The sequence below is a fragment of the Hipposideros armiger genome, unplaced genomic scaffold, assembly GCF_001890085.2.
Source record: "Hipposideros armiger isolate ML-2016 unplaced genomic scaffold, ASM189008v1 scaffold_94, whole genome shotgun sequence".
NCBI lineage: Eukaryota > Metazoa > Chordata > Mammalia > Chiroptera > Hipposideridae > Hipposideros > Hipposideros armiger.
Genome location: NW_017731444.1, coordinates 2463689 through 2490138, shown reverse-complemented (window position 1 = coordinate 2490138; position 26450 = coordinate 2463689). Strand labels below are relative to the sequence as shown.

The window sequence follows — 26450 nt, the reverse complement described above, 5'->3', positions numbered from 1 at the left end:
AAGAGGGGATAGTGACGTGATCTAATGAACATTCTGTTAAGTTGTCATGGGAGATCAGCCTTGGTGGGGCGGACAAAGGCAAAAATTGGGACGATAGAGGTGAGGTCTCAGTGGGTATTCAGCAGAAGACGCTGGCCTGGGTGAGGGCATGTAGGGGACAGGGAGAGGTGGACAGGTTAGGGACATATTTAGGGGGCAGATCCGAGGGGACTGGCAGAAGGGGTGAATGTGAGAAGACAAGGCGAATCTAACTTGATTTCCTGCCAGGTGGAGAGTGGGTGGTCCTCTAAGTAGGGAAAGCCTGGGGCAGGGCCAAGTGCGGGTTAGAGGATGCTGGGGAGACCATATGAAGTGTGAGCTGCCTAGAAGATCTCCGGCCACTGGCCCATGGGTTCTCTTTTATTATGCTGCTTCGATGGATTCGTTTATCCATTTATTCCAGAAATATTTATTAAGCAGTAAGTTATAAGCAGTTATGAGCCGGGGCTCTGGAACCAGGCAAACCTGAATTTGAATCTCAGCAACTCCACAGTGCAGCTGGGGGACCCTGAGCAAGTGGCCTTGCCTGTCTAAGCATCATTCCTCATCTGTAAAATGGGCATAAGACACTCTATAGGGCTCCTGATGAAAAGTCAAGAAGTTGATGCAAGGGAGGCATGGAGAACAGCCTGCCTGGCAGTGGAGCACTAATGAGGGGCAGTGTGCTGGATGCTGGTGACATGATAGAGGGTGGGCAGATTACAGCTCCCAAATATGCCCACATCCTAATCCCCGAAGCCTGTGAATATGTTACCTTACATGGCATAAGGGACTTGGCAGAAGCAATTAAGCTAAGGATCTTGAGATGGAAAATTATTCTGGGGTAAGAGGAGGTCTGATGTTGCTGGCTTTGAAGATGGAGGAAAGCCATAAGTCAAAGAATATGGTGGCCTCTAAAAGCTGGCAAATGCAAGGAAATGGATTCTCCCCTAGAGCCTCCAGAAAGGAATCCAGGAAGGAATGGAGCCCTGCTGACACCTTGATTTTAGCCCAGTGAGACACACTTTGGACTTCTGACCATAGAACTATAAAACAATAAACCTGTATTGTTTTAAGCCACTAAGTTTCTGGTAATTTGTTACAGTAGTCTTAGAAAACTAATACCCATGATAAGCAAAGACAGGTCTGGTTCTTGCTCTCACAGAGCATATGGTTCGAGGGTAGAAGACAGATGTCTAAACAGCCCATTAAAACACAGCGGGGTCAGAACTATGGTGGTGGGCACCCACAGGAGGTCCCTAACCTAGTAGGGGCCACGAGGGAAGACACTGACACTGAGACAGAAAGACTGAGGTGTTAGAAACAATAGAAAAGATAGAAGAGTTTTCCTGGCAGGTGAAAAAGCCTGTGCAGAGGCCCAGGGGTGGGCGAGATCCTGTATGGCTAGATCCTCCAAAATCAGCCAGGTGCTGTGCTAGTGCTGAGGAAACAGCCAAGATAGGACAAAATCCCTGCTCTTGTGGCGTTCACATGAGGTGGAGGCAGACAGACAATGGAACACGAACAAATAAAGGTATAATGTAATCTCAGGTGGAATAAGTGCTTCATGGAGAAATAGCTCAGGTTAAGGGGGGCAGCTAGAGAGGCCAGGGCACCATCAACCAGGAAGGACAGGAGGCAGACACCTGAAACAGGTGAGGGAGCAGGCCCTACGGCTATCTGGGGAAGCAGTTCCAGGCAGTGGGGACAGCAGTGCTAACTCTAGGATGGAAAGACATTAGCGGGAGCTGTAGAGGTGTTTGGTGGGGCCTTGGGTCTCAGATGGTCACCTGAAGGGTCTGGGGGAAGGGGACAAGAAGCCATGCAGACCTAACCTGACACATATGTCCCCTCCCTGCAGGATTCTTAACCTCCCTACTTCAGTGATGGAATTAACAGGTCCCCTCCCTCTTCCAACTCAAACAAGGCCCTCCCAGCAGACATGACACGCCCAGTCCCCCTGCCACTGACTGTCACAGCCATAAGTGACAGCACAGCTTATCTCCAGATAGTGTGGTGGCCAGGCTGCTGGGCACTGGGGCCAGGCTATACCACTTTCTAAGTGTCTGACCTTGAACAAGTTTGCTTAAATCCTTCTCAGTTTGAGGAAACTGTAAAAGAGGAATAATAGTAGGATCTACCTCATAGGGTTGGCATGAAGGAACTAAAATAGCTCCTGGGGCACTGCAAGTGCTCTCTTTATAAGGGTTATTGATCGTTATTTTAATCATCTCGTCCAATCCACCTTGCTCAAGTAAGGAAACAGGCCCAGAGAGGCTCAGCCACTTGCTCAAGGTCACACAGCAAATGCTGACCTCCGGCGGAGCCTGGGACCAGTCCCCTCTCGCGTCCAGTACGACCTCCCTCCTCCAAACCCTCCCTCTGGCCGGCCTCTCCCGGGCCTTACCCGGATCGTGTCCACGAGGCTTTGCACCTTGGCCGGGTCCAGCACAGACGGCAGTGGCCGGATGAGCACGCTCAGGGGCACGTTGTGCACGGCGGCGATGCAGCCCGAGTGGATGCTGCCGCCCAGAGCGCCGTTGCTCGCTCCGGGTCCTTCGGGAGCCCCCCGGCCCGCTCCGGCTCTGCCTAGCGCTCCTCCAGCTCGCAGTCCCATAGCGCCGCCGTCGCAGGCCGCGCCTCCTCCCCCGGGCTTTAGCCCGGCCGGGCCATACCATTCCGCGCGGGCAGGCGGGGGGTACGGGCCAGGCCGCCTTTCTCCCTCGGCCCTGCGGTGATATGGCCCATCCCCGCGCCCCCCCAACCCGACGTCCGCTCGGCCCATGAGCGCTGCCAGACAGTCGCGGGGCTCCGGCTCTCCGCCGGGGGGCGCCTCGCCGCCTCCCCTCTGCCTTGCGGCTTCCCGGGAGTGGAAGCACCCAGACCCGCTGACTCAGGGTGAGTCTGCTGGTCGTAGGGCGGGAGGGCGCGGGTGACGCACAGTCCTGGGTGACTCAGGCCCGCCGGATCGCGACCCGAGACCTCGGTTGCGGGGTGGGAGGGAGCGGGACCTGCCGAGCGAGGATGAGTCGGCAAAATCCACAGTACTTGGTGGTCGGGCCGTCGGAGCCCTTAGCGATAATAGCCCCGGAGATGATAACACCAACAGTAAAACTACAAATCTGGTGCTGTCAGACACTGTGCTAAACACTTTTGCAGGCACATCCAAACAACCCTGCAAGATAGATATGATTATTATTCCCTTTTTAATTAAAACATTTATTATTTCCTTTTCACAGGTGAGGAAACTGAGGTACAGTGGTTTGCCCAAGGTCATGGAGCTAGGAGGTGGCTGAAGCAGGGTTCAAATCCAGGTAGGCTGGCTCCAGAGTGCACTCTCTACCCCACCGCTGGCTGATTCCGGTCAGCAAAAGTAACTGTCATAAGGAGCCTTTTGGATCGTGCTCACAGTGTGTGAGCACTGCCCTAAAGTCCTAAAGTCCCACACTAACTGTCTCATCGTGTCCTGACAGCACCACTAGGAAGCAGATGTGGATTTGGAACCATTTGTCCAGCTGAAAATGAAAATCAGGTTATCTGAGGCCAGAGCTCTGGGCCACTTAACCACGAACACCTGCTTACAGATGTGGACACCCGGCTTCAGTGGGTGGTGGTAATGACTTAGGTCCAGACACGCTGACTGCCAGCCCCACTTTCTTCCATTTAAAGTCCTCTGTCCCCTTGGGCCCATGTTCAGCACCCAGTTATCCTCTGGAACCCCGGGAAGTTAGGCAGAGGGTCCTGATTTAAATTCCAGGTGTTTATCAGCATCTTTGTCAGCGTTAGGGCTTTGCCACAGATTTGTCTAGCTTCAGGTTCCATCTGGCCACTCGCGAGGTGTGTGGTCTCAGGCAAGTTGGTTAACCTCTTTGAGCCTCAGCCTTCTCTTCTGTAAAATGGTTGTGGGAAGCTTGCGGGTACAGTCAGCGATAATGGCTGATGGCCGGCTGGGTGGGGTGTAAATTAGTGCTTACATAGTGGTAACCAAGGTAGGTGAGTGACTAGTTTTATCATGAACGCCCAGAGTGCTGAAGGAGAGGCCATGTTGGACTGAGAGCATCCATCAGGAAAGGCTCTCTGGAGAAGGGACAGTCACACTGGAAAGTGGCTTGGTCCTGGAGAGGGAAGAAATGGGTGATGGTTTAGGGTGTAGGCTCTGGAATCACTTGAATGGTAGAGGTTTAAATCCTGACTCTACCTACTAGCTGTGTAACCTGGGGGCAGCAGAGGGGTTACCCAACTTCTCTGTGCCTCAGTTTCTTCTCTGGATTGCAAAGGGGAATAAATGAGAATAACACATTAAGTGTTTAGAAAGGTACCTGGCACAAGGAAGTGCTGAATAAAAGGTAGATGTAAATAGCATTCCATCCACAGAAGCAGCTTGGGCAGAAGCAGGGAGGTGAGGCAGTCTCAGACCTGGCTGAAGACAGGCATGTCTGGTTTGGTTGTTGACCTTACCCTGGTTGTCACCTGCATGGGGAATGCATAATCACTCTCACAGCTGGAGAAAACTAGAGCTGGTAACCCCAGAGGGGTGCTACATGGGTCAGTTATTGACATTTTCTGAACCCTCTGCCAAATGGGGTAATGCTCCCCATCACTTAAAGTTGTTATGAGTGTGAATTGAAAGGATGCACATAATAAGCACTCTGTGAATTGTGTAACATGCCTTTTGCTGTTGAAGGTCATTCTCTGTGGGTTCTTAGGCTTTTGCAAACCTTAGAACGCTGAGGCATTATGAATTTCACTTGAACCTTTCCCTTTCTGCAGTTCCAAAATATAACCCCTGTGAGCACCTAAATCATAACTTTGTTTGTGAAAGTGAAACTGATATCCACTCCTCAACCCCAAAATTATTGAGAATTAGAGAACTTTATCAAGAGGGGAATGTGCCCCTTCTAGAACCACTTCCTCATTCCAGGAAGTAAGAAGACGCAGGAGAACAGCTTCTGGGATGGAAAAATGGAGATTTGACATGAATCTCTCATCATGGTATGCCCTGTGAGGCCCCCACTCCTGGTATCAAGTTCTATATGTTAAGATACCTATGGTTCAACTCAAAATGGCTTAAACATTAAGAAGATTTGTTTATCTCCAAAGATGTTTGGAGGTAGGTGTATGCATGGTTGGTAAAGAGGTAGTTGAACAATATCATCCAAGACCCAGTTCTTTCCCTCTTTAGAAAGAACCTCTGTGTTCTAGTTTTTATCCTCGGGCTTGTCTCTCCCTCCTGGTCCCAAGAGAGCTGCTGTAGCTCCAAACATCACATTACTATACAACAACTCTCAAAGGTATAAGTTAGGATATTCCTTTGTGCCTCTTTTTAAGAGTGAAGAAACCTTTTTTAACCACTGCCTACCCTCCTACCCTCTTACCCAGGAGCCTTTTCCTCATATCTCACTGGTAAGAATTATATCACGTGTCCGTGCCTAAACCAGTCCTTGGCCGGGGGAGTAGGATTACCACGATTGGCTTGGCTTCATTGGCACTCACCTCTGGGCTTAAGAGGGTTTACCCTCTGCTGAAGTTCATGGCCCCCCGATCCTTGAACAGAACTGGCAAGGCCTGGTAGCTGCAACCCAATGTTCCTATGGGGAATGTCTTTCCCTCACTCTCAGGACTGTGGTTGGTGGGCAGACCTCATGGTGGGAGGATGGTGAGGAGAGGAGGCCCTGACCAATCAGCAATTGCATTATATTGGCCCATCTCTCCCTAAACCAATGAGACTGAGACTTAAGTCCCTTGTTGGGATTAAAATGAGGTACCTTCCACTGGGGCTAATGGAAGTCTGGAACTGGAAGCTAGAGAAATTTTGGGATATGCACAATGGCCTTGTGTTTTACTTTGGATTCTCCTAAAAGTAGACCTTGAGACAAGGACTCGTGTACAGGTAGTTTATTTGGGAGACGTTCTAGTTATTATTGCTGAAAAACAAACCACTCCAAAATTTAGTAGCATAAAACGACCATTTTATTATCCTCACAGATTCTGTGGGTCAAGAATTCAGACGGGCACAGTGAGGACTGCTTGTCTCTTTCCTACAATGTCTGGGCCATCAGCTGGGAGGTGATTCAACCACTGGGGGTGATTTGATGGCTGGGGCTGGAATCACCTGGAGGTGACTTCACTTACATGTCCAGCAGGTGGTACTGCCAGTCAGCCAGAACGCCTCCATGTGGCCTCTCCAGGTGGCCTGGGCTTCCTCATAGCATGATGGCTGGCTTTCACGAGTGAATGTCCCAAGAGAACCTGCAAAGGCTTCATGGGCTTTTCTAGTCTAGCCTTGAAAGTCATATAGCATCATTTCTGCAGCCTTTCTATTGGATTGTTGGAAAAGTCATGACATATTTTTCTCTGTTTTTTTGTTGCAACAATGAGTCATGGCTTTTCCAACAGCCCAATCTTTGCAGGAGCTTGTCACAACCTTCCCACCCCACGCCCAAGCTCAAGGGAAGGGACAGAGACTCAGTCTTTTAATGGGAGGAGTAGCAAGGCTCTAAAAGAGCTTCTGGGTGGGAGGTATTGTTGTGACCATCTTTGGAAGACACATCTGCTATAGAGGTGACCCCAGAAAGGACTGGGGAAGGGAGAAGTGCCAGTAAAGGGCACACTGATGAGCAGGTCACAACTTGGTGGACAACAGGGGTCACTCCTGCTGGGGACTCTGAGAAGAAGTATCATGCATCAGAACTGTCCCTCTGAGGGACAGGGGGTGGGCATTTATTCACTGACTTCTGTCCTTTATTGGTTGAGGGTAGCCTGAGGATGTTAAATCCCTGGCATTTGTGGGCTGCCCTATACTCAAACTGAGCAAGCACCTGGGGACCCAGAGGATGTTGCCTGCTTATGGTGACTTCAGAGGTGGTCCAAGGGAATAAGGGGCAGGACATCGATACATTCCGTTCCTGTCCAAACCAGCCAGAGTCCATGTTTGTTGTTTGCAACCAAAGGCCCTAAGTTCCTGTTCTCCCCATCCTGCTACTGGGTTCCCTGCCCAGTCCCCTTCTCTTTCATTTTTGACAAAGAATCTGGTACATTAGGCATTTGGATATGCAAAGCAGGGTTTGGGGAGACAAAAGTATTTCTGGGCCACAAAAGGAACATTAAAATCTTATATTCCCTAACTCCATACAATGCTCTAGTCCTTTTCTACAACGGCTTGGCTTATAGGGTTCTGCCATGTTGCTTGGTCCCATTCTCTTTCTGTTTTCTTCTCCATCTCTTGTTTGTCCCCTCTATCAACCCCTGAGTTCCTGTACTTGTTTTAGGCAGAAAGTCTGTCTCTTTCTTCTCCAGGTTCGGCGCCTACTGAGCATTTCCTTGGGGTCTTGAGGCAGCTTTGCACTTAAACTGCTTTTTTCATAGGCACAAAATAACTGCCTATGCCACCTGGGGCAACCTCCTTCGTTGTTCTTGTCCCAGCTCAGACTACTATCGCAAAATTCCATAGACTGGGTGGCTTAACAACATTTATTTCTCACAGCTCGGGGGGCTGGAAGTCCAAAATCAAGGCACTGGCAGACTTGGTGTCTAGTGAGGGCCCACTTCCTGGTTCCTAGGTGGCTGTTTTCTTGCTGTGTTCTCACATGATGGAAGAGGTGAGAGAGCTGTTTGAAGTCTCTTCTTATAAGGGCAATAACCCCATTCATGAGGGCTCCACCCTCATCACCTAGTCACCTCCCCCCAAAGTCCCACCTCCACATACCATCACATTGGGGATTAGGATTTCAACATCAATTTTAGGGGGACATGGCCATTCAGTCCATAGCAATTCACATCCAGGAAAAGATAAAGAGAACCTCTCTCCCAGAGATGATGGAATTAAAGTTTTTTCTTCAGTCTGATTCAGTTAGCTTGAGCCACATGACCACCTGGGATTAATAACATTCTCCAGGGACCTGGTACAACCTCAGCTGCTTAAGCATAGGTGGGACCTGTCACCCACTGGGATGACTGTGATTGGCTTAGAGGAGACCAATCAGCCACAAACCAGGAGTCAGCCTCTTCTGAGCCACCTAGATGAGTTAAGTGATAGGTGGATGTCTGAACAAATGGGAGGTTTGTTGATAAGGAAAGGGTGGAGCAAAGGAGCAAAGGCCTGAGTGTCAGTGTCACTCCTTGGCCAGCCTTTGATTTCAGCCATAGTATGGTGGGAATTTCTATGCAAGCCAGAGCTCACCTAGCACTGCCAGCTTCCCAGCCCAAGCTCCTGATGCTTCCACATTTTCCATCCTGCAGGAGCTCTGCCCCTACACAGGCATATCCCAGAGGTGCTGGGGTGTTCACCGATGGAGACAGGAGCTGATGAGTAAAAGCCAGTTTTCCATTGTCACAGGTGGACAGTTGTGAGAGGTGTTCCAGACCATTCAGACTTTTCTGGATCCTTCTCAGAGACCAGCAGTACCTAGCCCCATTGCTGCAGCGGTGACCTCACTAACACACCATCTGTCTCATTTTTCTTGCCCCGGCACCCCTGCTTCCTGAGACCACCTCCCACATAAACGACCTGCACTCAAGTCTCAAATTGCTAGGGGAACCAAAGCTAAGGCAAAGGGGGAATATCATAGATCACTCCCAATAGTTCTGCACCTTGCCTGGGTTAAAATTACACATATCTTATTAGATGTGTGACCTTGGGCCAGTTGCCTGTCTGTGCCTCAGTTTCCTAACCTGCAAAATGGCCATTATAATGGTACCTAATTAGTAGGGTTGTTGAAAGAACAAAAGAGATGATATAGGTAAAGTCCTTAGAACAATGTGCAATACATTGTAAGTGCTCAAGAAATATGAGCTGTTTGATTACATTTTAAATTAATAATAGATCTTGAAGGTCTTTCTGTGTTTGCACTTGCAGACTAGTCTCAATGTATTTGCCAAGACTCTTGTTTGCAAGTGAGGAAAACCAATGTGAATTAGCTTAATAACACTTGGCTACACCCTTGATGGGGGTGGTGGGGTGAAGCTGGGGTGGCTGCTTCATGGTCACTAGGGGCACAGGCCCTTTCTATTTTAGAGTAGAATTTTCATTCTCAGGGTCACTTACTGGTTCAAGACTGCTGCTGAAGCCCAAGCCTGGAAGTGGAGAAATGGAAAGGCAAAAGGATATGACCCTCTCCTTTTTGGATGCTGTCTCAGAAGTTCCCTGTAACACTTTCCATGCATGTCATTGGCCAGAACTTGGTCACGTGGCCACCCCTGGCTGCAAGGGCAGCAGGGATATGTAGTCTTCATTCAACGAGGCCATATGCTCTGCTAAAATTGGAATTGTCTTACTAAGGAAGGAGAAAATGGAAATTGATAAGTGGTTAGCAATCTGAGCCACAGCTCTCAAGTTACAGGCCTTATGACTCAGAGAAGGAGACAGAAAATTTCCAAGCTCTAGTCAGATGACCACAACTGAACCGATCAGCTACAGCCAGGAGGGACAGAGACTTTAAAAAAAAAAAAAGCATAAGCCATCATAGTTGATTATGACTTAAATATATGTTGTTTGTTTAAAAATAATTACTGGTCATCTGCTATGGGCTAGGCACTGTGCTAGACCCAGGGGATTTAATGATGAGCAAAAAGATTTAGTCTCTGCCTCATGAAATTTATGGTCTAGTGAGGAAGACAGAGAATGACCAAAAACTACACTGATTAATGGAAAAGTATGCATTAATGGTAAATGCTGAGAACAAACCGCATGTGATCCCTGAGGAAGTGACCACACAGCTGGGAGATGATGAAAGGCATTAACTAGTGCAGGGTGGTGGTGACAGCAGTGCAGATGGAATGTTACTGGTGGAGAGAACAGCTTACTCAAAGGCCCTGTGGCCAGGGGGAGCAAAGTTGCCGAAAAGAGGCAGCTGGAGTCAAAGAGCAAAAGGCGCATGGTCAAAGATTCAGCTGGAGTGATGAGAAGAGCCAGACCAGGTAGGGTTTCAAAAGTCACCCTAAGCAGGTTCTACCTTTCCCGCACACAGTGGGAAGTCATTGAAGTGTTATAAGCAGAGGAGGGGGGTAGGAGTGACCTGATTAAATCTGCATTTTTTTAAAAATTAATTTTCTTTTTATTTTATTTTTAGATTTTATTGGGGAATTGGGGGAGGGGAACAGTGTTGGGGAATTGGGGTAGGGGAACAGCCAAGTTGTTGTCCTTCAGTCTTAGTTGTGGAGGGCGCAGCTAGCTCAGCTACAAGTTCAGTCGCCATCCGGCCACCCGTCGGCAGCTCAGGGCAGCTCAGCTTAAAGTGCCGTGTTCAATCTTAGTTGGGGGGGCGGGTGCAGCCCACCATCCCATGTGTGAGTTGAACCAGCAACCTTGTTGTTAGGAGCATGTGCTCTCACCTGCTGGGCCATCCTGCCACCTGTTGGCAGTTCATCTCGAGCGCAGCTCACTGGCCCATGTGGGAATCGAACCGGTGACCCTGTTGCTCAGAGCTCGCGCTCTTAACCAACTGAGCCACTCGGCCGGACCCCAAATCTGCATTTTTGAGAAGATCCATGTGGCTGCTGTGGAGAGAGGAAGGGAGGTGGGGGAGGCAAAATGGACCCAGGGAGACCAGTGAGAAGGCTGGTCCAGTTGTCTGGGTAAGAGATGATCGTAGGTATGAGCTAGGCTGGAGACTGAGAAGACAGAAAAAATCAACAGAACCTGGTGGTGGATTGGGTAGTAGGGTCGGGGAGACAGGTGGGAGAGATGACTTCTGGGTTTTGTGGCTATAAGACTGGATGGGTGCTGGTGCCATTCATGGAGGTCGGAAACCCAGGAGGAGACCAAATCGTGGCTTCAGACTTGGGCTGGTTTGTGGTGTTTCTGTGATACCCTTGTGGAGGTGGCCTGCCGGCAGATATGGATTGGCAACTCAGAGAGGAGGTCAGAATTGAACACGTATATTTGTGAGTCATCTGCATTTGGGTGGAAATGGAAGCCATGGGCGTAATGAGATTGCTTCATGAGAGTAAACAGTGAGAAGAGGAGAGAGTCTAGGAGAGAACCTTGAGGAACACAAACTGGAACATAAGAAGGAACAGGAAGTTCCTTCCTTCCTTGGGTATAAGAAGGTGAGTCTGCAGAGTTGCTAGGTGGAGCAGCCAGACAGGTAAGAGCAGAACCAGAGAGTTGCATCATGGAGGTCTTCCTTTCAGAGAATTGTGAAAGGCAGACTAGATTGATAATGCTAATTGAGGTGATCTGGGCTGCAGGTAACAGAAACCTGATTCAACTGACTTAAAAAGTGAAGACACTCATGTCTCATACCAAGGAAGTCCAGAGGCAGCACACTGAGGACGTTTCAGGGTGGATTTTTCCATGGCTCCCTGAGGTCATCAGGGCTACGAGCTTTTCCCGTCTCTCTGCTCTGCCATCCCGGCTGTGGGCTTCCTGCTACCAACCAAGGCTGGTTCCCTTCGTGGTCACAGGATGACACACTTCCTTTGTTCATGTTCAGGGGGATACAGAGACTTGACTTCTTTCCTCTTAAGAGTAAGGAAGGAACAAAATTTTCCATAAGCTTCCAGAAAATCTCTCCTTACATCTCATTGGCCAAAATTGAGTCATATACCCATTTCTCAACCCATGGGGGATGGGATTACTCTTCAACCAGTCAAGACCACCCCTTAAACTGATTCAGTCCCCAAATTGCATGGCTGCCAATCAAAGACGGAGGGGTAGGATGGATGAGAGACCTACAACTGGGATGGATATGGTCAGTTGGCACCCAGCATCCATTTCCATCTCCCTCTAGGGTGCCTTTTGTATCGTGTGTTGGAAAGTTAAAAAATACTCTTCTCAGACTTCCTTGCAGCAAGGGTACTGACAGTGAATTAGATTCCCTCAGATAGATGCATTTCTGTGAGATTTGGATGGCAGAAGTGAGCAGAGACGATTTCCTTATTGCCTTGTCTCTTGCTACGGGCAAGATGGTCGTGGAATGGCTAAGTTTTCCTGTAACAGTGTTCTAGTGTTGAGCCACCATCATAGTGGGAGATGGGAGACAGCTATAGAGGCAGTGGCAGGGGCCCCTCATCTCTCTGGGTCAAGAACAAACCTACACGGCTGTGTTCTTGAACTTAGTAGTTCCAGTGCAGCCTCCTGACTCCCCATCTGGTGTAGAAGACATAGTAACTCTCCTGGTGGGCCAGTTCTGTGGTGATATTCTGGGGGTCTAGCTGAAGGCCCACCCTTTCAGCCCTTCCAACAATTTTGTCAGCAGCCAATTCCCTGTGTTACATGCTTTACGCTTCAAAGGGATTTGATACAGGGAATTAGATGTTTGTAAAATGCTGATCTAGAATGGGTTCTGTTCCCTGGATCTGAAATGAATGTAATTGATGCAACAACCAATCAGAAGCAGTAACCACACAGGACTGTATGTGGATGGCCAGGGAAGGCTGCATGTGCCTGGGCCCCTCAAAACCCCACTGGAGACTTTGCGGGGGTGGTTCCCACACTGCTGTCATTGCTGAAGACATCTAACACACAGCTCAGAATACAGCCACCTGTCCAGAGGTGTGCGAAGGGAAAAGCAGACAGCACCAGGGTGAGGGTCTGAAAGTTGAGTGTACTGCCTACAAAAGGAGGAAACCTGAAAGCTGGCCCCAGGGGAAATGCGGGGGGAGGTTTCCAGCCTGCAGTCCGCACCCCTCAGCCTGGCATCCAGCCCTCAAAGCACACAGGCCCTGCCTCTTAGTGAGTCTGTGTTGAGGGTTAGAATTAAGTAGCACGATGTTGGTGGTCCCCAGTGAAGTTTTTAGTAAAGCAAGGACAGATTTGTGTTTGGAAAGATCACCGAGACAGCTGGCACAGAAAATGGATTGTTTGTGCAGTGTCTTCCTGAACACTTTCAGGGACAGGTAGTACATGAGTTCCAGGGGCAGCTCGCTGTTTTTGGACAACTTTGAGTCAACGTCAACTTTTTTGCATGCATGCACTTGCTGCTTGTGTGACCAACAGGGCTGGCCAGAAACCCAGCCAGAGCAGTAAGGGATGAGGTGGGGGAGAATACAGGAGTTGTAAGCTGGCTGTCAAGAGACAAATCTGGCTCACAGTTGTATTTGTTTGGGAGGTGTAGTTAATTTGAATTGCAATTCTTTAAGATGAAACACATTCTTCCCTGTTAGTCACAGGTGCTACCATTCCCAATTTCTTAAGGCAACGTGCTTTATTCACTTATGTTATTAACCGGGTTCTTGAACGCTTTGAGTTTCCACCCCAGTATTTGAGGAATATTTAGGACTGAGGATACCTGGGACCTTGTGGATGTCAAGGGACCCCTGGATGTGTGCGACCCCTGGTGGCAGCTATAGGCTAGTCAGGCTACCCGGAGGGAAATGGAGTGGAAAGATTTCGGCTTCCTCTCAGATGCCCTCCCCCGACTCCTCCCCCCAATCACAAGGCCTAGAGGCGCCGATGAGTGGCCAAAGTCCCTTTAATATCCCTGAATTGCGTTACAAGTAATACTGCTGGAAGTGAGGAAGGGATGGGGATCTGGGGCGGGAGATGGGGAGGAGTAGGGAGGGGGAGCGCCAAGCGCTCATACAAAATATGGCCAAAAGGCTTAGCATGCATGGAAAATTATTGCTGTCGGAAGTTCGTTATTTACAGGGTCAACACCCTCCGTAATTGCTTCTGCGACCCCTCGCCCTCCCCTCATCCCTGCCGCCTCCCTACCCGGGTGCGCCTGGAGCTGAGAAGCCCTAGAGAAGCGCCCCTGCTCCAGGGGCCCCTCCACTCTCCACCCACCTTTGTGGCTAGGGAGGGGCAGTGTCAAAGAGTCCAGGACTCCCGCCCCGGAGCTGGGCGCCTAGCTATGGGGCAGAGAGAGGCGTGTGCTTAAAGCAGAGGGGGCCGGCCCCGTGAGCGTGGAGGTGTGTGCTTCGGTCCTCACCCGGGCATGCCAAAGCGCGGCGGGGGAGGTAGTGGCGGCCAAAGGGAGGGGGTGGTGGTGGGGGGTGCGGTTGACATCCTCTGCCCCTCTGCCTGGGAGAGTTGCATAGACATGGCCGGGAGGGAGCGTTCCTCCCGGGGAGCAAAGCGGGCCAGAGGCCCCAGCGGGGTCCGGGGCTCAGTCGGTCCCTGGAACCTGGGGTCCCTCGAGAAGAGGAATAAATAGGAAACAAATCAGGAGGCTCCTCTCTCCGGTCTCCCTGGAGTGGGAGTGGAAGGCTCAGGATGGTGGGGACCTGCCCCATGACTGGACCTTGACACCCCTCGCCCCCGCCGCCCCATCCCCCAGCTGAAGGTCAGCAGGCTAGCCTCCCATTTTCGTGCCCCCTTCCCCAGAGTTCAGGTTCTGATGAGGGTGGGGCTTCTCCTTCACGCGCCAAGACGGGGCGTGGCAGGGGGGGGCAGCCCTCTATGGCCTTCGCTGTCCCTCTCCATGCCTGGCTCCCTGACCTCCCAGTCCAGCTGGGGAAGCCAGACTGTCCCTGGGTGAGGTCAAGAGATTAAATAGAATAATAAATAGATAAATAAATACACAAATAAATAACTGGAGAGGCCCAGCCAGACAAGGTAAGGGCATTTGTGAGGTGCCCCAGACCTCCCCCCAACAAATCAGGAGGGGTACCTGTAATCCTGGGGGTGGGGAAAGTGCTCAGAGAATCTGGGGAGAGGGCAGCTTGAGGCTGGAAGCCCAGGGAGTGGCTGTCCTCTGGTGAGAGAGGGGCTACATTAAGGGACAGGCCTGAACTGCCCCTCAAGTCTGCCCCAGGTCAGAAGTCAGAGATGAGCGCTGCTGGAGGGATGAGGGGGTCTGGAGAAAGTAGCAGGTGGGAGTGGGTGAGAAGGCCCCCGAGGACCAAAGAGGGTGGGTAGGTGGGTAGTGGTGTGTGAGTATCTGGGCCTAAGGCCAGGGTATGGAGGGGTTCAGGATGGACACACTTACAGGGAGACTCAGCAGAGAGGCCAGAGGGATGGTCTGGGGTTGGAATGTGGTCTGGGGTTGCATCTGGGGTGCGGATGGGAAAACCAAAGCAGGCAGGAGAGTCAGGAGTAGGTTTGGGCCTTAAATTGGGTGCTCCAGTAGAGGAATGGTTAGAGAGGCGAAGCTGAGAAGTGAGGAAAGGTGTGAACGTTAGGAGGGGAGAGGTGCAGTGTCTGGGCAAGAGAAAATTCCAGCTCTGGGGCCCGGGAGAGGCGCGGACCTGATGCCTGAGTTGGGAGCCTTGAGGGCGCGGACAGGGGGTCAAGGTCCGAGTCTTGGTAGCGGGAAAAGATGGTGTGGGTCGGGATGCGATGGGGAAGACAGTGCGGGGTATGAGTTGTGGTTTGGGGGGCTGGAGAGAAAAGTTCCAGGCTGGGAGGAGGGGGTGGTCCCCACGAGGGGCGTGGACAGGGAAACGCAGCTGGGGGTTGAAGAGGGCTCAGGTGGGGTACCCGGGGCGCGTGGAGAGCGAGTTCCCGGCGCCGGGGCGCGGCGGGAGGCTCAGCTGGCGGGGCCGGCGGAGGGCGGCGGTGGTGGCTCGGCACCCTTGACGCAGGCGGCCTCGCAGTGCTTGTGGAGGTAGGACTTGAGCGCGAAGCTCTTGTCGCACTGGCGGCAGCGGTAGTGCTTGAAGGCGGAGTGCGTCTGCATGTGCGCGCGCAGGTTGGAGCGGTCGGCGAAGGCCTTGCCGCAGTGCGCGCAGCCGAACGGCTTCTCGCCGGTGTGTGAGCGCATGTGGCCCTGCAGCAGCCAGGGCCGCGAAAAGGCCTTGCCACACACGCCGCACTTGTGGCGCAGGTTGTGCGTGAGCACGTGCATTGCCAGCGCCGGCATGGACACGTACGCTTTGCCGCACGTCGGGCACTTGCGCGCCAGCTGGCTGTCCAGGCTGCGGTGCGTCTGCTTGTGGCGGCTCAGGTTCGACGACGTGGCGTACGTCTTGCCGCACTCGGCGCACGCGTGCCGGTGCCCGCCGCCCGCCGGCGCCCCTGCGCGCCCCGCGCGTCCCCCGGCGCTCTCGGCGTCCCCCGCGCCCCCCGCGTCTACGCCGCCCCCACCCCGCCGCCGCCGCGAGCGCCCGTCTGAGATGAAGAAGGCGTCCATGGAATAGCTGTCGGTCACGGCCGCCTCCCCACGAAAGTAGCGCGCCGACAGGCTGGACTGCGGGCTCTCGGGGTCGCTGTACTCCTCCGGCGCCGCCGGCGGATACGCGGGTTCAGCGGGTGCCAGCTCCAGGCCTGGCTTCTGGTCGGCATCGTAGCTGCTGGGGGGCAGGCAGTGAGGGGCATAACCTGCAGGGGCGAAAAGGGAGAAAGGGGAAGGTGAGGCGCCGAGTCGGCCTTCCGCCTTGGGGCAAGTCACTCCCCACGCCCTCCAGCTCGGAGTTCCATGGCTGCATTTGGAAGACACGATGGCTGCTGGTAAGACAGTGATCGCTGTCAGGCACCTCTGCTCTTGGTGTCAGTCTGCCTGGGTTCAAATCCTTCCTGCGTGGGCCGCAGTAAAAAGAACTCCTGCCCCCATCCGCTTGGACCTCGGTGCCCCGCAGGGTTCTACAGCTTTGTGTTCACTAGTTTCTTAAGTGCTTACATCCACGCAGTGAAGGTCTCATTATTATACCCACTTTACAGATAGAGAAACTGAGGCACATGGTCTAAGCTCACAGCTAGTAATTGATGGAACCAGGATTCAGACTTTGGCAGTCCGACGCTAAAGCCCGTGCTCTCTCTATTTCCACATCATTCTGCCATTCCGAAAGTCCTATGACTTCTCTGAATCTCATTTTCCTCATCTACAAAATGGAGCCTATAATTGGACACTCCTTTCCTTCCCAGCGTCTTTGGAAGGTCTGAGTAAAGGGATGAAAAGAACCGCGTATTAACAGCTTACTGTGCATCGGACTGAGTTAAACACCTGTTGGGCGCTTCCAGATCCCCTTCTTTAGTGTTTCTTCCCATTATAATTACTGATGACAATAATAACTAATATTTATTAAGCACTTACTGTGTGCCAGGCTCTGGGCTAAGTGCTTCACTTTCATCACCTCACAGAACCAACACAAAAATCCATGCAGGCTCTGCCTCAATGCTTTACACGTTAACTCTTTTAAGCATGTTCACTCTTTTAATCATCACAGACCCTACAAAGTAGGTACTATGATAATCCCTATTTTACATGTAAGGGATTTGAGGAAGAGAAAGGGAGCACACAGTAATTGCTATATAAATGATAGGTACCGTATTTGCTGGCGTATAAGACGACTGGGCGTATAAGACGACCCCCTAACATTTCCACTCAAAATACAGAGTTTGTTATATACTCGCCGTATAAGACTACCCCCTCTTCCGCACACCTTCCACACACCAAATAAAAGGTAAAACAATATCAGATTTGATTTCAACATTTATATTTATATTCAAATGCTTATGACATGCAGGAAAACTGTCACAAGGCTGTATGTAATCAAACATATACATAAATCGCGATTCGCGATTTTGCGCTATCATACTGGGTGTATGGTCGGCTGTGTGCGATTTTGCGAGTGTGATAAAATCGCATAACAGCAAAATCGCATAACAGCCGAGCATACACCCAGCAGCGCTGCTGATGCCTGAACGGTATGTGGAATGAAGTGGGCGGGCATCGGGAGGCCACTATGGCACGGGGCAAGCACTATGGGCAGTCTATCTGAAGTGTACCTGGCGTATAAGACGACCCCCCACTTGGAGGCATATTTTTCAGGGCCAAAAAATCGTCTTATACGCCGGCAAATACGGTATTATAATTATGCTTGTTACTTGCTTGAAAAAGTGACTACTGAAGGTTACTATTTGTCTGCCTCCCCCACAAGACTGAGCTTCCCAGGGCTGGATCTGTGTGCCCAGTGCGTGGCCTGGCTCCAGAGGGGTGTGTGATGAATCGATGTTGCATAAATGAATCGCGGTCCTGTTAGACCCATTCCGCAGGGTTGCTGGAGGATTTGAGAGGTCACGTGTGTGGTGTGCAATAGGTGTTCCAGGAAGGAGACTTCCTTATACTTGTTCTGGAGCCTACTTTGCTCCCTGCTCCACTAGATGCCTTCTGATGTCCCCCTGTGAGAATTCATTTCCTCCTCCTCCTCCCTCCTCTCTAGAGTTGGATCAAAAATCCTGTCCATTTTGGGTTTGAATGATTGGTGGGTGTGTAGGCCGGGGCTCTCCCAGAGGATTCCACAGGGTTTTCCCCAGGGCATGGGCCGCCCTGATTTGTCTCTGCCTCCCAGGGCCTAGCATGGTCCTAGCACCCTCCCTGAGGACCCTGGGGCCTGGGCTCCCAAGAGAATCTCTGGCAGACATTCACAAACTTAACCAACCTGGTACTAAATTACCAAATGTTCTCATGTTCGTTGAGTCTAGAGAACAGTGGAGGTTAGGCCCCCTTTGCTTCTCATCTGGCAGACTATCGCCAACTGGTGTGCCCTTATTTTTTCCTCTGTCCCTTCCGCCGCCCACACAGGGCCCTCTGCACACAGACTTGATTGGGGATTGTGGGGGTGGAGGGCTCAGTAGGGAAGAGTTCTGGTCAGATGCAAGGAAGGCAGTGGTGGTGGCAGTTTTTTAGGCGCTGCCCCCCCATTCCTCCTCCTCTGTAATTTTGGTCTGGAGGTTCCCCCACCTCCCACTCCAGGAATCAGGCCTTGTACTCAGGCCCCCAGACATTCAGAGAGTATTGTTTCAGACTGAGTTAAATACCTGCTGGGCACTTCCAGACCCCCTTCTTTGGTATTTCTTCCCATTGTAATTGCTGATGATAATAGCTAATAGTAATTGAGTACTTACTATGTGCCAGGCTCTGGGCTAAGTGCTTCACTTCCATCACCTCACAAATTCATCACAAAAATCCTTGTATTGCAGATAAGGAAACTGAGGTGCAGAGTGGTGACGATACTTGCTCAAGGGGCGGAGCAAGGAGTGGAACTCACTGCACTGTTCCCCTTGTTTTCCGTACACTGGGAGGTCCCTGAGGAAGCTGTGGCTGGGTTGTTCGCTTCCTATAACCAGAGCCCAAGCTAGTTCTATTTACTGGGCACTCAGTAAATATTTGTGAAACAGTTGATAAAGATTTGCCAGGCCAGCCCAGCAGGGTCTGCTACAGGCCATTCTGTCCACCTGGTCTTAGGAGGACTTGATTCCTGACAGATCCTAACTGGGTGACCTTGAGCAAGTCATGCGTCTTCCTGTGCCTCAGGTCCTTTCTCTGGATATGGAGATAGAATACAACCTATTTGGAGGGGGTCACTGATCATGTGACCAGTGTCTTACATGTTCTGTTATGAAGGATGGCATGTTGGTTAAGTGCACACTTTGGTGCCAGGCTGCTATTACTATTCCCAGCTGTGTGATCTTGGACAAACTACTTTACCTCTCTGTGCCTCAGTTTCCCTCGCTGTAAAATGGGGGATAATAAAAGCTCCTAATTCATACGGTTGCAGTAAGGAATCCATGAGTAAACAAACAATAAGTGAAAAGGAAATAATAACCAACACACCTTAGAGCACTTATGTGTCAGACACTGCTTTAAGGGCTTTACAGACCTGAACGCATTATACCCTCATGACTCTTGGTACCATCTTACAGATGAGGAAACTGACGCACAAGGTAGTTAAGTAACATGCCCAGGATTCCAACCCAGTGCGTGGCACATTGTAAACCCGTACTACATGGCCATTATTGTTAAGTAATAATAACAATCTCCCCAGATGGGTTCCTGTGCTGCATTTTTCTTGGCATCTGCTTGGACACATCTTGCTGCTCCTCTCTGATTCCTCACCCAGGATGTGTAATTTCTACCTCATGTTCTGGTGAGAAAACTTCTGGCTTGTAGAAGGAGGAGCTCAATGAACCAGGCAGTCCTCACGGAACTGGTCTCGCTGTCCGCAGCGCCCTCTGGTGGCGGCCTCCAGCACTGCAGCACTTTACTCCTGTGGCTGCCAGGCTCTTTATACAGAAATAGGGGTGCCTCAAACAAAGGTTGCTCATCTGCCTAGGGACAGATGCAGAATTGCCTTTGGGACAGAATTGTGGGGCCAGACCTGATGCTGAACAGCTGTGGAGTTTGGCTAGGTGGGTTGGGGATGTTAGGCGGAGGTGGTTCTAACTTGGCTTTGTGACCTTGGCCAGGTTGTGTAGCCTCTGTGGACTTAGTCTGTAAGGATGAAGGTTGGCTGGGATGCTCTAAAGACCCTTTCTGCATCGTGCTGAATAGATCCCTCAATGATGTCCATTGTCCTGTCTCCCACCCCCCATCAACTCTACCTTATTCTTCTCAAATCCACAGACCTCTCCCTAGCTATGTGACCTCAGGCAAGTTATTTCACCTTTTTATGCCACATCTGTATAAGGAAGCTCATAATGAGATTGAATGAATTAATTCATGTAAAGTCCTGAGTACAATGCCTGGCACACAGTAACTTCTCAAGCTGTTGTTACTATTATCCCTTAATTTCCTGGTGATATCTTTTCAGTCTGCCAGAGAGTAGGAGACACACATGATGTCTCAGGCTGCTGTGTGGCTTTGGGCAAAGCATCTCACCTCTCTGGGCCTCAACCCTGGAGAATCTTTTAGGACACTGTAAGATGTGCTCTTAATTCTGTACCTGGAACCCAGATAGATTTGGGGTGCCTTCCTCTGCCCCAAAGGTGACTATGGAAGGCTGAACTGGCCCCCCTTCAGCTGACAGGATGAGGCAGGGCTCTCTTGTTTGGGTCCTGATAAAGGCAGGGAGGCCCAGGCACCCAGAGAGGAGAGACCTGCTTTCATCCTGGCCCTCGTACTCACACCCTAGCTCTGTGACCTCAGGCAAGTCATAGCTTCTCTGGGCTCAAATCCCCTATTTGAGGGATAGGGACCAAAGCCACCTCTGCCCTGTGGGGCTACGGGCGAAGGCTCAGAAACACTTGGGAGATACGGAGGTGTCATGCGCATGTCACCTGAGAATGACTTCTTTTCCCTGCCCAAGAATCTTGATAGTTTAGATTGGAGGTCCAGAATCTATTTTAAAAAACACCAAAAACAAACCCTGCACCCAAAGGAGTGGCGGAAAGGGAATTTTATGAGAATTAAGGTGCTGGGCCCTCTGCAGATACTGTCTCATCCAACTCACCCCTTAGGGTGAGGGTGGGGGGGTCTCTGGCAAGAACTGCTAGGACTGCTCCTGCTTCCAGCTCCCACTGAGCCGTCCCCATCACTGCGCCAGGCACTGCGCTAGTAAGCGCAGAGGCCCAGAGAGGGGAGAGGATTTGCCCAAGGTCACCAGAGGAGGAGTTAGGCTCGAACCCATCCAAAGCCTGTGTTTTTCCTGAAACCCCTGGGCAGGCATGGAGACCTGCTGGTAGGGAGGGGTGTGGGAGTGGGGGTGAGGTGAAGATTTTCAGTCGGTGGGAGGAAGGGGTGGTGGTTTTGTTCATTAACATCCCCCAGTTGGCCTGTGTCTGATGGGATGATGTTGAGGGTTGGGAGAAGCTATTCTAGAAAATGCTGCAGCTCCTTGTACATTTTTATAAATAATAAAAAGAACTACTAACACTTATTGCGTACTTACTGTGTACAGGTCACCCTGCTTAGTACTTAGGTACATTAGCTCATATCTTAGGGAACGCGATGGTCATTTCTGGTGGCCTAGTTCTACAGAGGCTGAGGCCCAGAGAGGGTCCTTAACCCACCTCAGGTCACAAAGCAAGTTTGTGTCAGAGTGAGGCTGCCTCCTGCCTCCCAGTCCAGGGCTCCTTTTCCTAGTCTCTCCAGATTCCCAGGACCCTACACTTCCTCCAGAGAATTTCCAGCCCCAGTCCCACTTGCCTGTCTTGAGATGGGCAGAAAAAGAGAGGGGCTAGGTGGTGGGCCAGCTTCCCAGGTGGCCCACTTTCCTGAGGAGGGCCCAGCCCTGCTTGGTGGTGGGGCTGGAGGGGCTGCTGCCTGGGTATATTTAGAGCTGCTGCTTGCTGTGCCAGGGCCTCGGGCCTCGAGAATCAGCTCCAGCCAGCTGAGCAGAAAGCCAGGTCTGTCAGCAGCAAAGCGAGATAAAAATAGTTTCTCCTGTCTGCTCACAGAGCTGGGCAAAGGGGCTGGTGCCTCCCCCTCCCCTTATTATAGCATCTTTGTTAGCGGTTCCCTGGGCACTGGACCAGAAATGACACCCACCTCCTCCAAGGGCCTGGCAGCTGGTACACCTGCCCACTGGGGAAGGGGGGGGGGCGGGTCTCTGAGTCCAAGTGAGCAGAGGCAGAGTGAGGTCTGGCCCAACATGACCAGGGCTGTAGGGTGTAGGGCTCATGACCCCTGATCCAGACCCAAGGAGTGTCTTGAGGATTCCAGGGCCCCTCCCCACTATCCCCACCTTCTGAAATCCCCCATATTCTGTTTCTTCCTGACTGTGACCCAGTTCCTGTGGCCCACAGGGAGGCCCACAGCTCTGTAGGAATCAATAGGAAAGATTTTTTTCAAGGGGTGTGGAGATAAGCGTGGGTGGCTGAGGGTCTTGAATTGCTTAGCACTGGTTGGTAGGACAGCCTCCTGCCCCCTCAGAGAATCTCTGGGGGGCCCTCTTTGGGCTTCCTTCTGGAGACCTGGTTCTTGCACAACGTGTGTCATCTCTCCAGGCCTCCTGCTTCCTGCCTGTCCTCTCTCTGCCCCAGAAGGGGTGCAATCAGAGAGCCCATTCCAACCTCCCTTCCTGCTCAAAGGCTGGCAGCGGACACTCTACTGCAGGGGAGACCACTGCTGGGAAGGAGACCAGTTCTGGGGGCCTCATCTCTCTCAGCGGTGTCTCACCATGCTCCTCAGAGGCCTTCAGGCTGTGGGGGCCCCTAGAACATGTAGATGATGCAGCCATCAGGGAGGTGTGACAGGGCTCACCATTTATGGCCTTTGCTCAGTGTATGTGTGTGTGCGTGTGCATGGGGCATCTTTGGGATGTATGAGTTGCTGTGCTGACAAAGGGACTTAATGTACTCTCCTGCTTTCCCTCAGGAACCACAGATTGAGACTGTCCAAAGAGTGGGTGCTCAGCTCAGGTTCCTCATGTCCTCCTTGTGACCCCAGGCCTTTGGGGGAACTGTGGGCCCCAGATTCCATATCCCACCCGGGCTCTGTTATTCTACACTCCCACTAACTAATTCTTAGGAAAAGCAGATTTCTGGGCCCCTAAAAAATCAGAGCTGAAAGAGATGAAGTTTAACTGCTTGATTTCATAAAAGGGAAATTGAGGCTGGGGTAGGGGAAGATTAGTTCAAAGCCATAGAAAAAGCTAACGGTGGGTCTAAGACTTGAACCCAGCCATCCCTGAGAATAGACCTGGACATGACCTTGGACTGAAAATTGGACCTGGATTTTGATCCTGGACCCTGAACATTGATCTGGACCTGATCCTGGGCATTGAAACTTGAACTTGATCGTGGATTTGTTCTGAATCTTGGACTGGACCTATAACCTTGGGCATTGGCCTTGGACCTAGACCTTGGACCTGATCCTAGACCTAAGGCTGGATATGGACATTGGACCTGGACCTGGAGGTTGGACTGGATTTTGGACCTGAACTTAGACCTGGACCTTGGACGTGGACCAAGACTCAGATGCCAGGCAAAGTGGTGGTTAAATAAGACCTAGATGGGCCTGCTGCGCCTCCTTGGGCACCTCCCCAACCTTCTCGGGGCGCTCTCTGCCAAGGGATTGGGGCAGCCCTTTTTTGAATCCCTGCTCCCAGATGGACTTTCTGAGATGCGGGGAAGATGGGCTGAGGACTGTAAGCCAGGCTCCCAGGCCTGGCCTGGAGCGACACCCTGGCGCCATCAGAGGGAGTGAGAGGAAGCGGGCGCTGGTGTAATGTGGTCAACTAGATAAGCCCATGGACAGAAGTAGGAGCACTTCCTCAGCCTGCTAGCTGGAGAGGCTTAATGTAGCTGCGGAGGGCAGACAACTGCGTTATTGGATTGGCATTGATCCCTCATCTGCCCGGGTCAGATGCACTCTGAAGGAGTAGGGGGCTGGGGTGGGGGTGAGGGGGTGGCAGAGAAAGGGGGACCTGGGGCCCCGCTGGAGTTCGGAGTTCAGAGTTAGGGTGTGAGGGAGGTAGACACTCAGCTGGGTTCCACAGAGACCACTGCAGTGCAGAGGGATAGGCAGCAGTTTTTCTGGGATGGTGAGAGTCCCCTGCTGGGGGCACAGGCCTATGAAAGGGTGGGCTTGGTGGAGTGGGAGGGCAGGGTTCTGAGAAGGTTAGGAAGATGTGAGTTGGCAAGTCACCCAGAGATTGAATCTGTGCTCAGAATCACCCAGGGGAGAGGAGGGTAAGAGATGGCTCCACCAAGGCACAGAACGGTGGAGGCACGAGAGGAGCAGGGTGGGGTGAGAAGCATCATTTTGGAGAGGATGGCGAAATGAGACCTGGCCTCCCTTCTTTGGGGAGCTCTGCAGAGGGACCTGGAGCTTTCCCATTTGGGGGGCTTCCCCTCTCCTATTTATGGGCTCTGTGAGTTCAGGGGGAGCCTGGAGTAGAGAGGCAAAGAGCGCTGGGGGTGGGTGTGTGTGTGAGTGAGTGTGAGTGTGTGTGTGTGTGTGTGCACTCGCGGGAGGAGTCCTCCAGGAATTCTGCAGCACTCCCAGGCATTCCCAGAGCAGGGGGTACACCTCTTTCATGTGGGGTCTTGCATCTTCATCAGCTAGGAGCCTGTGGTTCCCCTGACCTCCACCTTCACAGGCCCCCTCCCTGCCAATCCCACTCCCCAGATTCCACTCTCACCAGCCTCCTGACCCTGCAGCCCTTGCTGCAAGGATGGCTTGTAAGAGGATCTTTCTAATAACTGGAACTATCTCCAGCCCCAGGCCCTCCCCCTCCCCGTCTCCCTCCTTTCCTCCCTCCTCTCTTCTCCCTCCCTCCTCCCTCCTTCACTCTCCGCACTTCCCCCCCTCCACTCTTTCTCCTTGTTTACCCAGCACACTTACACACGCTGGGAGAGGAAAACGTCAGCTCAGCAATTTTTCACACTTCCCTCAAATGCTCAGCAAGGTTATTTCCGGCAGAGCGGAGACAACGGACTACTAGGAGCTGACAGGCTCTCTGAGGACCCCTAGCACCCCTACCCACCCGTGGAGTGAGCGAGCCCTTACTATCCAGCCTGGCCACACCCCAGGGATGGGAGAGGCCCCTGAAAACAACAAAGCAGACCCTGTGTTTCCAGCCATACTCAGCCTGAAGGGTCACCCCCTGGTCTCTGGCACTAACCATCTTCTGCAGACACTGCCAAGGCAGCCGGGTGAGGGTGCATGTCCTCACCATGGGGCAGCCTGCAGAGACTGAAGCCAAGAAAAATGCCTGGTCTCAGAAACTATCACCCTCAGCCAGGCATCAGATGGTAAATGAGTCCTATAAAAACCCTCACACTAGCCCCCTGCATTCTGTTAGACCCTCATCCAGGCATCTCCAATGCCTGTCACCCCACACTTGACCTTCACAGAAGCTGAACTTGTCAAAGTTAGAAGGATACTTAGTTCACGATATCCAACTCTTACTGCTGGGGAGGTGGAGGACCAGAGAAAGGAAGGCACTTGGCCAAGGTCACACAGCAAATCAGATTTAGAGCCCAGGCCTTCCAGAATTCCAGGCCAGATATCAGACTATTGGGACAGTTTCAGGATTCCCTGGAGGCCTGGGAGCTGGTTTGGTGCTATTTGGGGAAAGGGCCAAAGATGGGTAGTTCTAGGGTGTCAAATATGGTTGAACCTTCACAGGAACACCCCTGCTGGTGGCTTTGCCCTGACCCTGCTCCCCACCATTCACTCAGGGACTCTTTTTAAAGCTTTTTTGGACTGAATTCAAGGCAGGGCACTCCTCCCTGCCTCCTGAGGAATAGCCTGCAGTTTTGGTGCATGAGAAATTCTCTGGGCTTCTACAGGGTTCCTTAGCTGGCCTGGGTACAGGCCCAAGGGCGCCTCAAGGTGTGGGAGCCCCGAGCTTTGTGTCAGTCCCCCAAGGGGATCCACATCGCAGTCTTGCAGGCATTTCTGTTTCTATCCAGCTCCCAGCATACACTCCCCACCCCTGGCATGACCCCAGGTCTACCCTCTGTCCTGCCAGCACTTAGCCAAGCTCAGCCATGTCCCTGGACTTCAGTCGTGGACCCCAAGAGGCCTTGGGGTCAAGAAAAGAGGACAGTAGAATAAAGGGCATGTGGGCAACAAGAAAGGGGATTTGTTCTCTTGGGATCTGGGTGAGGCCAGGGGCTGAGGGACTGTAGTTGGAGCCCTAATCACTCCCTAATTTCTTTGACCTTGATGAGGTCACAGAGCCCTTTGCCCAGCGCCCTCTTGCTACCTGGCTTGGCAGAGTGATGGAATGTGGGTGAAGTGCTTGGAAATCCCGGAGGCAGGAGCTCCCACCCTCCCGGGCTCCGGCTTTTGCCATACCAGCTACCTCCTTCATCCTCAGCCTTTTCTTCTCTTTTTTTTTTCCTCTTCCCTCCTCTCTCTCTCTCCCTCTCTCTCTCTGTC

At 51.9% G+C, this 26450-nt stretch overlaps 2 protein-coding genes and 1 long non-coding RNA gene across 3 annotated transcripts in view; 1 reads left to right on the top strand and 2 right to left on the bottom strand.

Annotated features, from left to right (window-relative positions):
- Nucleotides 1-2742, bottom strand: part of SRXN1 (sulfiredoxin 1) — a 7890-nt gene extending 5148 nt beyond the window's left edge. The window contains exon 1 of the mRNA XM_019645780.1: nt 2426-2742. Within this exon, the coding sequence (XP_019501325.1) occupies nt 2426-2635 (210 nt within the window). The 5' untranslated portion in view covers nt 2636-2742. The remainder of the gene's footprint in view (nt 1-2425) is intronic.
- Nucleotides 2743-2804: 62 nt separating this feature from the next.
- LOC109384436 (uncharacterized) overlaps nt 2805-26450 on the top strand; it is a 70778-nt gene continuing 47132 nt past the window's right edge. The window contains exons 1-2 of the long non-coding RNA XR_002124397.1: nt 2805-2916; nt 3258-3332. This is a non-coding gene — a long non-coding RNA (uncharacterized LOC109384436). The remainder of the gene's footprint in view (nt 2917-3257; nt 3333-26450) is intronic.
- Nucleotides 13413-26450, bottom strand: part of SCRT2 (scratch family transcriptional repressor 2) — a 14830-nt gene continuing 1792 nt past the window's right edge. Inside the window, exon 2 of the mRNA XM_019645779.1 lies at nt 13413-16219. Coding sequence (XP_019501324.1) covers nt 15429-16219 — 791 coding nt within the window. The 3' untranslated portion in view covers nt 13413-15428. The remainder of the gene's footprint in view (nt 16220-26450) is intronic.